The sequence below is a fragment of the Festucalex cinctus genome, chromosome 11, assembly GCF_051991245.1.
Source record: "Festucalex cinctus isolate MCC-2025b chromosome 11, RoL_Fcin_1.0, whole genome shotgun sequence".
NCBI classification, from domain to species: Eukaryota; Metazoa; Chordata; class Actinopteri; order Syngnathiformes; family Syngnathidae; genus Festucalex; species Festucalex cinctus.
In genome coordinates this window covers 10,364,742-10,379,618 of record NC_135421.1, presented here as the reverse complement: position 1 = coordinate 10,379,618, position 14,877 = coordinate 10,364,742, and the positions used below count along the sequence as shown (strand labels likewise).

Genomic DNA, 14,877 nt, shown 5'->3' with positions numbered 1-14,877 from the left:
ATTACTTTTTCTTTTAAAGAATGAAATGAAATAAAAAAAAAATGATTTATTTTTTTAAATGAATTGAAATTAATCAAGTACTGAGGAACTGCTGAGTTGTTTCTTTTATGCTTTATGTACACAAATATAAAATAAGAATGTCAATATCAATTTAACTAAAACAATAACATTTATAAAATGACAAATATTTGCTTTTGTTTTTTAAATTTGTGGGTGTTTTTGATTCCACAACCCATTGACCAGGCAGCGCCGCCATAGCACTGCCCATTCATGGGGAAAAAAAAGAAAAAGAAAAAAAATGTAGTTGACGTCATTTAATGTTTATGGCAGCATACATCGTGATTTTACTAATTGTTATTAAATGTTTTTGGCGGTCAAAGAGTTAATAACTATTAACTTGTTTTTACACTTGTACAACTATTAAGAACAGACTTTACTATGGTGACAGTTTTACCATGGACAAATTATATCTTTTTATTTTCTACGGGAAAATTGTTTGGAAATTTAAATAAATTTGACATCCAACTTTACAGCTGCACTGCCATCTAGTGGTATAAAGTGATATGCAGGGTATCTGCTGTCATGAGAGTAGCCCAAAATTCTGCCCTAGTTTTTTAGTTTAGAATAATATGACAAGTTTAGAAAAAAACAAAACAAAACACAGTCCTCCAAATAAAGACTTAAGAGTACTTTGTGATTTTTTTTTTTTCACAATTACTGGAAAAATATATTTAGCACAAGGTTTCCAAAATTTCTGCACTATAATCCGCTACTCCCCCCCCATGCTTTGAACCCTGCAGCCTTAAACAAGATGTAATTCAATTGCGCATTTTAACTAACGAGCTTCATGCCGCCAATATAATGACCTATGGTCTCGTCACATCCGACCAATGAAATTAACAAACACTTTACCATAGACAAATTAAACCGTCCGAGCCTTCTTCATACTGAATCCTCAGATCGGTAATTTGCATAATAAGTGAGAGATTTTGAAATCTTCCACCTAAACTGGCTGCATGCAAAGAGTGAAGCATAAAATTGAATGATTGCACAGTGATGACGGATGGAGTCGCGACGGGGGTTACGAGAGTGTTCACCGAGAACTGTGTCGATTAAACACGGCTTCAGTTTCTTGAGTGTTTCTTTTATCTGTCAAAGACTGTTTATAAACAGCCTGCTACACACAGCTCCTGGGGATCACGTTTGGCTGCTGGTTGAGTAGAATCACCTGTGGCTAAAGCATTTTCTGTAGGCCATATCCACCAAAATGACAAGAAGCAATCAGTGTAATGAGGAACACTTATAACTAGACACAAAGCAAAAAAAAAAAAAAACCTCGTAACTTGATTATCTTGAAAACTAGGTAATCATTTTATTTACCTGTACAGGTCTGCCATCCTCAGAGCCAATCATATTCCTCCACTCCATCAGAGATCGCTGCAACATGTCCAATCCCGTTTCCCAGAGCCGCACATAACCGCCCATGTCCACTGTGACCACGCCGCCCGTGTTGAGTGGCGCCATCAGGACGTCCGTCTCTGACATCTTGGACAGCCAATTAGTGTAGGGTGACACGGACATTGACCTGCAACCATGACAGTGTGGAAGGTTTACGATTTGGTCATCTATTACAAAATGTGCACTATGGACAATTATGTGTCTTAAATTATCCATTTAACTATTAATTAGCATTTTTGGAAATGCAATATGTGAGGAAGCTGGACTAACAGGAGGGGGAAAAATGTTTTCAAAAATGTAAACATTTATGATTTTTTTTTTCATCTAAAAGGAGATTTTTAATGTTTTTAAATGATATATTGCTTCACTTTTTTTTCCACTGATACTCTTTAGTCCAGGGGTGGGCAAACTCGGTCCTCAAAGACTGGGGTCCTGCAAGTTTTGGAGGTTTCCTGCTTCCAACACAAGCCGATTCCAATCAACAAGACCGTTATCAGGCTTATGCAGAGCTTGCTGATGAGCTTATCATATATCAGCTGTATGTGTGGAGAAGGGAAACATCCAAAACCTGCAGGACTCAGGCCCTCTAGGCCCGAGTTTGCCCACTCCTGCTTTAGTCCATTTTAGTCAAACTTTATTTTCCACTCTTTTTGCTGTTTATAGGAGACATAAACACAGGTACCAATGTCTAAATTCCAAAGTTCCAAACCAATCGCTTTGGATACAGCTGAGGAGAGTTGACTAACAAACACATCTTGATGTGTACACTGTAAGCATACCTACTTTCTTTTCAGCTCATATATTTATCAAAGAGCAAGTTTCCACACTCAGTGGTCCATGTGCCAAATTTGCTTCCTTTTAACATGCTTGCGACCAATAAGAGAAGAGAGCAATGCCACATTGTTTAACATCAAATGAGTAAGGCCAAAGAAAAATTGCCCTCTATATTGAGCTAATATATTAGCACAACTAGCAGCTCCATTCCTGACTACAAAATGGTGGCAGAACATCGGCGTGTGTCTTACTTACCTTGGGACAGGAATATATTTGACTTTTTTAGAGTTGAGATCCGTCACTTCCAGGTAGGCTGCTGTCATTGGAGGGGTGACATCTGAGGGCAAAACAGTCAATCATCAGAGTGTCAGGTATTGTCGTTCAAAAAATCAATGTAAACTCTAATAACCTTTTGGGTAGATCTCCTTCAGGGGCACCTTGCTTGGTGGAAGGGCTCGGACTACCTGATTGGCTGACAGCAGACTCACACAATTGTTTTGTTTGGCAGCAGCAGTGCGCAGGCCACCTCGGAGGAACATGTGGGCACCACCGTTGCCGCTCTTCATCTCTGATAGGTCGACTGCCCTCTTAAAGCTGTACACCTCATTGGGAGACTGGACCAGACATTAATTAAACATCTCACTAACAGATGCTCATCCATATCACCTGTGATATTTTTCATGTGTTTAATGGTCACCATGAGGTCCGGGAAGCCCACAATGACGCGAGCAAAGGTGCTTGTGTCAGCCATGATGCGATTCGGGGAGACAATCTTTTGGCTGAGGGCGGAGCTGAGATTCTCGTTGGGAAGCTGATCACATGACAGCATCTGGGGTACGGACACATTATCTGACAGAGCAGGAGATGGGAAATATAAGTGAGGGATGCCGCTTTGAGCTTACTGCATCTTAGTTATTTCTTTTGAGAATTGCTTCACATCTGTGTTGCATGGAGTTTACCAATTCCTAGCACCTGTCACATTTTATTCCAGACCAATAAAGAAAAGGAATTGTAGACTACGCTTTTTTTGTTTTTTTGGGGGGGTTTTTAATAGAATTTTTCACATCTGGTACCTGCAAACTTCCATTCTAGCCCAGTGAATAAAAATGAATATTTGGTTGTGCAAAATATACGTTTTGGCCTGGTTCACAAATTCACATTAGTTTTAATTTTAACCACCTTTTTAAAAATTTTGTCTCAGTTTTAGTCCAGTTTCACTCACGCTTGTTTTTAATCATAGTTAGTCAACCTTATCCAGTTTTTACTTAGTCCATTTTTAGTTGACTATAAATCTAGCATTTTAGTCTTAGAAATTATTTTAGTCCAACAAAACAATTGTATTCGTTGAGTTTTAGTCAACAAAAACTGCAGGACAATCATTTAATATCGCAAGCCCTGGGACTTCTGTATAAATGAGGCACTCCTTTAATGCCAGGGTTTTATCAATTAAACTAAACATATGGCTTAAATCGAGCTACACACTATTTGACATTTTGTTACCAGTAACAGTGAGAAGAAGCAGCAACAAAACAAATCCTCAAATGTTTGTGTTGCGGACAAATGAGCTAAGAGGTCTGGTCAAGGCCGTTCAAGTCTATTAGTCTGTCTGGTTGCTGTTATTGTGAGTGGCCATGACACCCCGTCTGTGCAAAGTGGCAGAGCGCATCATGGATAGAAACATAAAAGCCTCTTTAAGTTTCTTTTATTTCATTAAAGCAGACCAGATGTGTTCAAAAACCTACCTGCACTGGTGGCCCCGTGACCTGAACTAACGGCGTCCTCGCTGATGCTGTGCAGCTGACACACGCTTGAGTCCTCTGCCCCCATGTGCATGGGCTTGGTCAGCAGGAACTTCCTGTTTAAGGTTGTTTGCAGAGATAGACGGACATTGAAATGGGAAATGGAAAAAAATTCTATTCAGTGAACTCCATTTTTTTTTTTTTTTACATTTTTGTGACAGTGACTGTCAGGTCTGGGTCACGCCGGGTGGTCACGCCAGGGTTAAGTTTGAGTTCATGACCTGTTAAGTTGGGTTCATGACCGTGAGGTCAAGTGTCTGTTATGTATTGATGTAACGAGTGTCTGTTTTGAACTGATGTAACCAGTATCTAGTTTCTACTGATTTTAGGCTATGTGATGTCAAGAGCTATGTGATGTCAAGAATCTTTAATCCCTTTACCTGGTCAACAGCCAATCAGATAATTCCATGTCAGTCCTGTTACCCACATGTCTAGTCACAACCAGTCAGATCGATTCCTTGTCTAAATAACCTCCTGAGAAGTGTGTGTCTTTGTCGGATTATTACTTCTGTTACCACTGTTCCTGTGTGCAGCTCTCGTTGTTTCTCGCCTAGTCAAGTTTGTTCCACGCCACTCGATGTGAATAAATAGTTAAAATCTTATTTGTCTCTGCGCTTTGGGATCCAACCTTCAGCTCATGACAGTGACAATGCTCGAGTTCTTCAAAAAGTTCGCCATGACTTCTGTTAGATGACTCATTCATCGGACAACTCCAGCTTGTCCTTTGAAATTTGAAAATGGAAACTAATCACATACTTGTCAGTGTTGCTTTCCAACAGCAACCAGCGGTCCTCCGCCACCAAGAAGACAGACTTGAGGTTGATGGGCAGGGAGATGGTGTGAACTTGACCCTCTAGTACATCTAGCACCTCCAGCTGGTTGCTGTAGTGGCAAACAAACACCGACCTCAGCATTAACAAAGATACATTCTAGCAGATTAGAATGCGGTGCATGGCAAAGGATATCATCTCATCACCCATCTTCCTTGTAGAAGAGCAGCCAGTTCTTGTGGGCGAAGTCGCGGCACATTTTACTTTCTCCCTAAATAAACAAATAGACATTTTAAAATGATGCATTACATTACATTTTAAAATGATGCATTACATGTCAGACAATACACTCTTAGTAACATGATCATGATTTGAGGCTTATCACTGACCTGTGGTTCTTTACTGTTCCACCAATTAGAAGCTTTGCGGGAAGGCTGCTCGCTGTCGGGTGTCAACATGAGTCTTCGCACTGCGCCCGTGGTCATGTCCACATGGAGCACCGTGTTACTCTGATTGAACAGAGAGAACGAACATTTAGATACACACTGAATGATTTAAATGTGCATAACCGTTGAATATTTTTAGATTTAATTTTTGAAACTGATTTTAACTCTTCCCACAAAAAAACAACACGAAATTTTTTTTTTTTTTTTTGTCGGGGGTTATCTCATGTTTTTATTTCTTATAGTGGACGCCAGGATAGTATGGGTGTAATATGTTGTAAACTTACCAAGCTTATATGTAACATTTTTAATATGTACATCATGCATATCAACTTGTGATTGTGATTGGTTTGCTAGGATTCAATCATGAACCAGAAGTGTTGACGTCATCCAAATTATGCCTTTTTATTGGTTTATGTCATGACGCTGCAATCATCTATGGGACCGAAGGGGTTAATTTTGTACTCACCAGCCTTTATGAAACATTCAGTGACTGGTTTGTTCATTGTTTTCCATAGTAAAACAAATGCTGTCAAACATATTATTTTGATAAAACTCAAAAGATAGTCAATCAATAATACCATTAATCAGTTGAAATACATGTACAAGTTCAACTATATTTACTAAGCGTTTTAGAAGAATGTTTCAAGAAGTGTATGCTTTAATGAGTTAAAATGTGTTTAAAGCGAATAGAATAAAACACAACATACTGTTTCTCTGCATCACAGATTTTCATCTATTTGGACTGAACATTTCCCCACAATTACCGTATAATGAAGAGGGGAAAAAAAAGTCATTTTAACAAGTGAATTCCAAAACTACCAGACACACACAAGTAGCAGCCACTGACTTTCTCTATAATATCTCCACATAACGTAGGAGCAGTCCTAACACCACACAGCAACCTTGTTTACAACGTTCAGTCAGCCATTACACTTTAATTCATCCAAGAGACGGTTTATGTGCTGCTGTTTTGATTAGCAACAACGTTCAACTGACAGTGAAATATTAAGGAAATAAAGAAAAAGTAAACAACAAACAACAACAACAACAAAAATCTTCTTGGAAAAATAGAAAAGATTACAAATATACACATTAATATGAATATGAACACTCCCAGTACCTAGTAATGTCCTTTGTTATGAAAAAAAAGAAAGATGATAATAATAATAATAGAAGTTTAAAAGTTAATTAACTATGGACCTATGACTGACATACTGTAATATTGTCTGGGTAATTTTTCATTTGTGCAACCTACAGAGGGCGCTCTGGAACTGGAAACTAATATTATACTTTGTTAGCAGATCAAAGGCTGATGTGTCTTTGTTTACCCACATCAGGCTACATCTTGTTTTCATGTACTGTATTTGGCATTTATATCAGATTACAGTTGTGCCTTTGTCTTTGCTACATTGTGGGGCCAATAGGTTGAGGTTAGGGTAAGGAATGGGAGTAAGCAATCATTTTTGATGGTTGAGGTTAGGGAAAGGCATTATGTCAATGAGAAGTCTCCACGATGACACAAAGACAATTGTGTGCGTGTGTGCGCGTGTTAAAACTGCTTCATGGCCTTCATCTGTGACCCACCAGGCTTCATCTTCATCTTCAGTTGGATTTGATGAGAGGGAACCACAGGGAAGCAGACATCACACTAATGATGAATCATTGCCTCGACATTCCTGACATATGCACACATGCACACACAATGCAACTACTTGTGGAAGGCGAACCCAATTTCTTGATGATGAACATGTCATGTACTGTCTAGTCGCGCCTTGATATAGCACATGAGCACAAGTCTGTACATCTCCACAAAGCTTTTTCCTCCTATGTCCAGAAAGGTTAAAATAATTTAATAAATAATCAAACAAACATGTGTTGTCCCGTTTCCAAGACTCAAAACCAACCCAAATAAATGCAGATTCTATATAAAGCTATATGTGGTGGTCCATGCAGTCATGTGAATCCTCAAAAATCAATAGGCACATCTTTTTTCTGTAATAAGATATGAAATGTATTTAACAGTGTTATCATTAGCTGTGCTTATCTACTCTATACGCACTACCAGGGTTATTGTTGGTTATTTGTCCATCAGCATCCTAGCAAGGTCACAAAAACTCTTTGTGTATATGTTTCCGATCTGATGGCCTGTGACCTGTGAGTGAACTTTATTTTGTCTGGACCTCTTCATTTCTGGACAGACGTGCTATGATACATCACAATGGTATTTTTAGAATACCCCCCCTACCCCATTTGCCTAATACGCAGCAGCTGTAGCAACTCTGTGGGTGGACAAAGAACTAACACACAATTCATTTGTCTCACACTCATAGAGATGTTATCACAAATTATAGCTCACTATTTTGAGAAATTTGACAAGCAGACTGTGTAGATTCTAGTCGAATATAGTGGTCAGAATGAGGACATGTCATTGAGCTCTCTGGAGGATCACCAGATGGGATGTAAGAGTCCTCCAGTTGGAGTTCATGGTCTACACTTTTTAGGTGGATGTGAGCAGGACACCTCGTATAGTAGGTCTTCAGCTAGCATCCTTAATGATGGACTGAATCCCCATCGGCTCAATAGAATGAGCAGGATTGTTACTGCAAATCCAACCTGGTTCACCTGAAATCATCACTCGATCTCTGAGAGTAAAACACTATTTCTAAGATGAAGATGCAATCTCTAAAACTAAGACCATCTTTAAGATTACATTGACGGTCTACAATGTGACGTCACTCTACAATGGCGACCCCTTTGGAAACATAGATTGGTAAAACACAATTTACTCAAGTCTAAAACTAGATAGCTTTCTTAATTCATAAATATTCAACATAACTTCCCATAACACAACATACGTGACAGTATGCTGCAATCTCCCTGAATGAAATTATACTGTGAACTACTGAAGTGTATAAAATGTTTATGAAATAAGAGGAAATACAATAAATAAAGCAAAATTGCAAGGAGGTAAGTTTGCTGGAGGTCAAAATGAGTTTTGAGGACCAAAATAAAAAAAAAACTATTTATCACTATCCTCCATTTTGGTTGTTTACTTTCGCCTCTAACGAAACTGGGAAAAAACAACTTGGATAAATCCGACTTCTGACCATCCTCAAACGCAGTATAAATACTAGGGGTGTTAAAAAAAAAATCGATTCGGCGATATATCGCGATACTACATCGCGCGATTCTCGAATCGATTCAATAAAAAAAAATCGATTTTTTTTTTTTTTTTTTTTAAAGAGCTCAGAATTGTTCATTCGGTATTCGGATTCAACGGATTCAACGTCTTATCATCATTGCCTTTTTTTTTTTTTTTTTTTTGTGTGTGAATCGATTTTTAAACTTCCATTTTTAATGGAAAAATATTCAACAAAACGTCTGACTTCGGGTTAGGATTCACACCTTGAGCATGGAAGAATGTTATATGAACGGAACATTAAGCCTTAATATTTTATTTTAATGCTGTTCAAACATGAAACAGATTACAACCTCTATAAGATAAATAAATAATACATTTTCATATAAATCTTACACTCTACAAGCTTACTGATTAGTATTTTCTAAATTTGAATGAAAAAAAATCGCAACAATCGACTTATAAATTCGTATCGGGATTAATCGGTATCGAATCGAATCGTGACCTGTGAATCGTGATACGAATCGAATCGTCAGGTACTAGGCAATTCACACCCCTAATAAATACCATAACTATAAAATTAAGGTTTTCATTGGCACGGGTTTGTTTGGTTTTTGAGAGCCAACCTGTTGCTCGTGCAGCACCACCTGCCCATCCAAAGGACTTCCCAGGGGGGCGACGGTGACAAAGGGCTGCCAGACACCACTGATGGTCCTGGGGAAGATGTCGTAAAGTTCCACGCACTGAATGGTCTCTCCGCGCTCCTTCATGGAGTAAAGCGTCACCGGGTTACATGTGGCCACGTACATAGTGTCTGCAAAGCAAACAAGATGGATCAAAAGCGATGAATCAGCTCCTGTGTGATTACTCAATAGAATTACAGACAGGAGAAGGGGCTTTTTCACGTTTTCTGCTCAATTTTTGGGAAAGTGTGACTCCCTGAAAAAGCAATCATGCTGTCATGCAGTGATTTCAGCTTTGTTTCTGAGAAATTCTGTCATATCCTTTGATTTTGGCACAGAGGATGTCTAAAAATAGCCGCAAGGAAGTCAGACCGAGGCATGAATCAGTGTGGCAATGAATGGCAAAAGACGGACTGGAGCTGGAGTCTGACCCAGATTAGATTTTAAATATACAAATCTTTTGGTGTAAAAAATGTTTAGCAAAACTTTGAAGAACAATGGCTCTTGAGTACAAATTACGGCTACGAAAACCTCGATCGAACCCCAGGGGTTCACGAAGTCATTCTCAGGGGTTTGGCGGAGGTCAAGACAGACTCGACTTATAATGATTCGTGATTATACATCCCGATTGGCCATTATTTTTGCCTATCTGTGCTGTTGAAAAATTGTCACGTTCAGTAGTCGACTTGTGGCTGTTGTGATGTTCTTTATTCGCGCAATCTTTTCATACTATGTCGAGACAAATATGTGCAATATGAATTCACATGTATAACGGAACGTATGGTGCTCTACAGGGTTCAATTCTGGGACCTGTGCTGTTTTCATTCTATCTGCTGACATCTTAGGAAAACAGCGGTGGTTATGTTAAAGTGCTTTATAGAGTTGAGATGAGTGATACCATACCATCTTTGGTGGTGACATCACAAATAATGTTGACTTCATTCATGGGAATCTGCCAATGGGCTTTTTCCTCACTGAAACTCAACGCACGGCTCTCCTGTCTGTTGCAAGGATATGCCTGAATACGCAGGTAGACCGGGCCCTGGGAAGGTAACACACTGTTAGCACAAACAACCATTTTATTTTTATTTTGATATCTTTTTCATTGCTTGTAGACAAATATTAAGGGTCTCTGGTGATTAATAGTAAACAATCATGTATATCTCTTGTTATCTGCCAGTTTTGTTCTTGAGCAAGCCGTTCTAGGACTAATTAACATAATAAGCACACAGACAAGAGTTTCACTGCCCACGTTATGGCAGCTCGGCTGGGTTGACATCCAGACTCGCTTTCAAACGATTACCAAATTCTGGGTGTATAGTGCTTTAATAATATGTCCATGCTCCACATCATGTAGTGTATGAACGGCTGCCTCCTTCCCCCCACCCACAATCGTCCACAAGTACAGGCAAGCAGCCAGCTGCAGCACACACTTGCCTACACTATGACAGGAACCAATAAGACTCCTTAAAACAGAGACATTATTTACCTTGACGTCAATGTGGTGCGTCTCAGAAGGACACAGAAGTTTGCGTCGGGCATTGCCTTGTTGATTTATCGTCCAGAATCCTGTCATCTTGGCTTCCGGCAGGGGCAACCTGGGGTAGAAGTTCAAATTGTGACCTGAATAATTTGTTTTTGTGTCAGACAAAACTGCACATACTGATGAGCCGTAACAGTCAAAGGTTTGGACACAATTCCTCGTGCTTTTGAAGAGGAAAGATAGATGTAGTTAGATTAATTGAATGAATGTGAACCATTGGAGTTCAAAATAATTACTGAGTGAAGCTGTGTTTAATGCAATACGCTCCAGAACTATCCGCAATACACCAACATCTTTATCATATAGTTTTCCCCTTCCCACATCCTTTGAATACATTTAAACTTTTTGAGCAGATTGTAAACATGTGCCATTAAGAGGCGGGACCAGTTGAGGTGGGGTGTGACGTCAGCAGTTCCTGCGTGACATTATTATTTTATGTTTCTGTTCTGCCGGCATCAGTAACTATGGCTCTCCTTTCCTAGATGCATTAAGTGCATTACAGGTAGTAAGTAAGTAAGTAAAACCATTGGGCCCCAGAGAAGTTTGAAATTGCAATTATGGATATTTTAGCAAGAAACAAAGTTGACGCACAGGCCACATATCAAATTAAACACTGGCACCCGTTGCCTAATTGTGTTGACTTACTTCTGCCAGTTAGCAAATACTTTTCATGCATGAGTTGTCATGTATTAATGGCAGTGGCCACCTTCTTTATTGCATGCTAAAGAAGATGGCGGAAAGGAAACAAACAGTATTTGCCAATCGCCAAATAAAAGAAGGAGTATGGCAACAAATGTGTGTCATATCGTTAGTTTAGCATGTGGCCTCTGCCAGAACAATTTACAGCACCAAGAAGCACCGTAGCCGAAGAAGATTCTACCTTTGGCCACAATGCGACACAGGAGTCTAGGTAAGGTAAGGCATTTTAAATTAAAAAGAAAAACTTTTTCATAGTTAGAAGCAGAAGTTTCAAGAGCACCGCAACAATATTACTTTTTGGGGGCACTCTGAATAACCAAACGACACATTAAAGCGCTGAGATTCTGAACAGTCGGAGTGTAGCAGTGCACACTTGGAACACGGAATGGGGATTTTGGACGTGAATCTGATCTCTACTGTTCTTGGTCTCAGAGTTTGTAAATTAAATTTTCCCCCAAAAATGCAACTTATACTCGAATAACTTGTTTTTTCCATTCAGGTAGACTAATAGTACGAAAAATATAGTAGAATGCATTACGTTTTAGAAACAGTTACATTGTTACTCAAAATCAAGTGCTGCTCATTTGATTTGATTAATTGAATAATTGATGAAGGAAAATACTTGTTTCTGCCCTGCTTAGTTCATATTGTTCAATTAAAATGTGACCACTTTAAAATAAAACCACAGGACACAGAAGAAACAAATATTTTCCTTTATTTCATTTCACATTCATAGTCAATGTAATGTAAATAATGCAGGACTTGAGGTATTAGTTCTCTCAACACTGTCATTCATGAAGAGACTTCATTGAAGCCTCATAGATGTTTAGCGCCATTTGAAAATAGCCAAAACTGTGTTCAAGTCATATATCAAATAAAAACTTCATGAGAAATGTTCTCTGAATGCACATAATACAGTATACTGTAATAACATAACATTTAATCACGTTTTACTGATGAATTTACTGAATTATACATTTCTACAGTTGAGAACCTTTATGAGTTTAGTAAATAAAGTACAGTATTCTTATTATCTGTCGTTATTTGTTTTGATCTACAATAAAATTTTGCACAACAAATAATAGGGATTGTACAAATTAGTCAACTTGGTGACTACTACACCATGACGTCTATAGTGGGACATCGAGTAGTTGCCAATGTGTTTTAGGCTTGAGGAGGAGGAAGACGACATTTTCTCCATGTGGCACGTTAAACAAACTTTAGTTGGCTGGCACAGCTGCAAGCATACTGAGCAATAAGATTCTTTCTCTGCTTAGAAATAAGCCCACATCCATGCTCTTGTGTTCTAAAGTCTATATTTTGCATATATTTAGTGTATGAGCTATCCATTGATTGTGAATATATATTTTTGCGAGGCATTTCCTCCTCCTGTTATAGTTGTCATGATAGACCGTTACTGAAAAAAATATATACAATTGATATCAACAACAGGTTGATGTTGACTCAACTTTCATCACATTAGTGTCTACTTTAAAAAAATCTGAAGTTGTGCAACCCCTACCAAATGATGATCATTGAAATTAATTCAACTGATATGAACAGAACATATTAAATCTGGCATTTCCATAATATATCTAAAATCATGCTATGTCTGTAAATAAATAAAAAGTTTTAGTTTAACCTGTCGAGTGGACCACAACATTATGTACACTTGTAAAATGTAATGAGATCCAATAAGAAGATAATAATACTCGGGTTGGATTGACAGTGTCATAGACGTATTCATTGAACAATATATTTGCAGTGGATTAGAATGACACTACATGTATCCTCTGGCATTGTGTACATAATGTCATGACCAGTGAGCGCGTTCCCGTTGGCTTACTCCTTGGCCAGCTGAACAGAGTCGGGCTTGGCTCCAATGGGGATGCCGTGCCTGTGCAGAGCCTCAATCAGGACGTCTCGTGTGTCTTTGTTGTATGAGTCAAAGTCAAAGACGTTCCGTACCACGTTGGCCAGACCCTCATTGGGAAATTTCTGAATAGAGTTGAAGGACGACAGGACAAACAAATATGACTATCAAAAATTCTGCCTTTACAAAGATAACAAAGCTGAGTTGCACTTTGCATTGTGAGAGGTGTTGTCAATGTTTTAACATGCAGCTAAATAAGAACTACAACTGAACTAAAAATTAAGTGTGTAACCTCATGTTCACGGACTCGAGTCATTTTTTCCATTAAAACTACAATGGAGGAACAGCTCTGCTTCTAGGGTGCAATCATTGGACCATAACTCACATCTCTACGTCTTTATTTACAGTACTGGGCCGCCATGTAGTGGATGCGCAATCAATAATGCCTTAGAGCATCGATGTAATGAATACATTGTCTTGGGGGCGGTCTACAAAGATGCCAAACAGTGAAGTGGTAATTAAAGCCGGACAAATTATTGTGAGCCTGATGCCGCTGGTTAGTTATAACAAAGCAGGAAAAAAAAAGGCCTCATCCCGTTTGCACTGAATTATTGATCCCCCTTGCTCCTCTGGAAGTTTCTAAGGTCTCTCAAGCTCAAATAATGTGCATTATTTACGCTTGCCGAGCAAAAGGAGACAAGCTGAAGTAGGGAAAATAAGCATTTCTACACTGATACACGTGGTGGAGGCAGGGCTCAAGACTGCAGCCAAAATGGTAGCATATTTGTGCGAGTAAAAATTTCATCTGGTCGCATTTGTGCATTCATACGTTTTTTTAAGAACACAGCTGCTGTATTAGGTGCTGTGAAATTTAAAAGTAATTTTTTTCAGTCATCTATAGTTTCCGCACTATGCGTGCTGTACACCGACCACATGATGAGGATGTTATTCAATTCATAACACATTTCAGGATGTCAGAATGTGCCAGTATTGTTTTCCCTTTAAAATCAATCACCAGATTTTGACTGTTTCCAATATTGCATATAATGTATAATAGCAATAAATAGCAATAAAATAAACCTTACTGTGATTTGTTCTTTGTGTGTGAATGTATTTTGAAGAGTAAATAATTTTTTTGGGGCTCTTCCTACCTGCAGATGCTTGACAATGTTGACCACCTCGCGTGTAGAATATGGGTACGCGATAGTGCCCTGGTCAGCCATGGACCGGAGCTCTCCAAAGGCAGCAACTAGCTTTTCCAGAGTGGTGTCGGGAACACTGGGGCCGTACTGCTTCAGCATAGCCAGCTCAGCCCTGGGTTTGGGATTGTCGACGGCATGGCAGCTGAAGATGTCGCCTGAAAAGACAGGAATGCATTATTGGAGAGGACCAAAACAAACGGCTCGGCGTAACATGGGAATGTGTGTATGTCTACCGAGAGCTCCAAAAAAGTCATTGCCCAAGAAGGGAAAGCCGGGTCGGTTAGCCAGCACCATCATTCTGAAGTCTGGGTGCATGGCGATGGTGTTAGGCCTCCCCTTGGCTTCAAGTTGATCTGAGGAGTAGATAATTATTCATTGAGTGAAGTAGCGAACCAGCAGCAAACAACCACAACATTGATTTGACTGCAATTCCTCATATCTTGGACAGGGTTCTTTATTTACTTAAAAGGGTAAGTTAAGTCAAACATTTT

At 39.0% G+C, this 14,877-nt stretch overlaps 1 protein-coding gene across 2 annotated transcripts in view; it reads right to left on the bottom strand.

The window, feature by feature from the left end:
• vwa8 (von Willebrand factor A domain containing 8) overlaps positions 1-14,877 on the bottom strand; it is a 64,983-nt gene that overhangs the window by 21,554 nt on the left and 28,552 nt on the right. For both annotated transcript variants that reach the window (XM_077537074.1, XM_077537075.1), the window contains exons 24-37: positions 14,620-14,739; positions 14,336-14,541; positions 13,158-13,309; positions 10,559-10,667; positions 9,973-10,111; positions 9,013-9,200; positions 5,191-5,310; positions 5,008-5,072; positions 4,788-4,913; positions 3,975-4,087; positions 2,930-3,081; positions 2,642-2,846; positions 2,488-2,569; positions 1,381-1,585 (exon numbers count right to left, since the gene is read on the bottom strand). In XM_077537074.1, the coding sequence (XP_077393200.1) occupies positions 1,381-1,585; positions 2,488-2,569; positions 2,642-2,846; positions 2,930-3,081; positions 3,975-4,087; positions 4,788-4,913; positions 5,008-5,072; positions 5,191-5,310; positions 9,013-9,200; positions 9,973-10,111; positions 10,559-10,667; positions 13,158-13,309; positions 14,336-14,541; positions 14,620-14,739 (1,982 nt within the window). The remainder of the gene's footprint in view (positions 1-1,380; positions 1,586-2,487; positions 2,570-2,641; positions 2,847-2,929; positions 3,082-3,974; positions 4,088-4,787; positions 4,914-5,007; positions 5,073-5,190; positions 5,311-9,012; positions 9,201-9,972; positions 10,112-10,558; positions 10,668-13,157; positions 13,310-14,335; positions 14,542-14,619; positions 14,740-14,877) is intronic.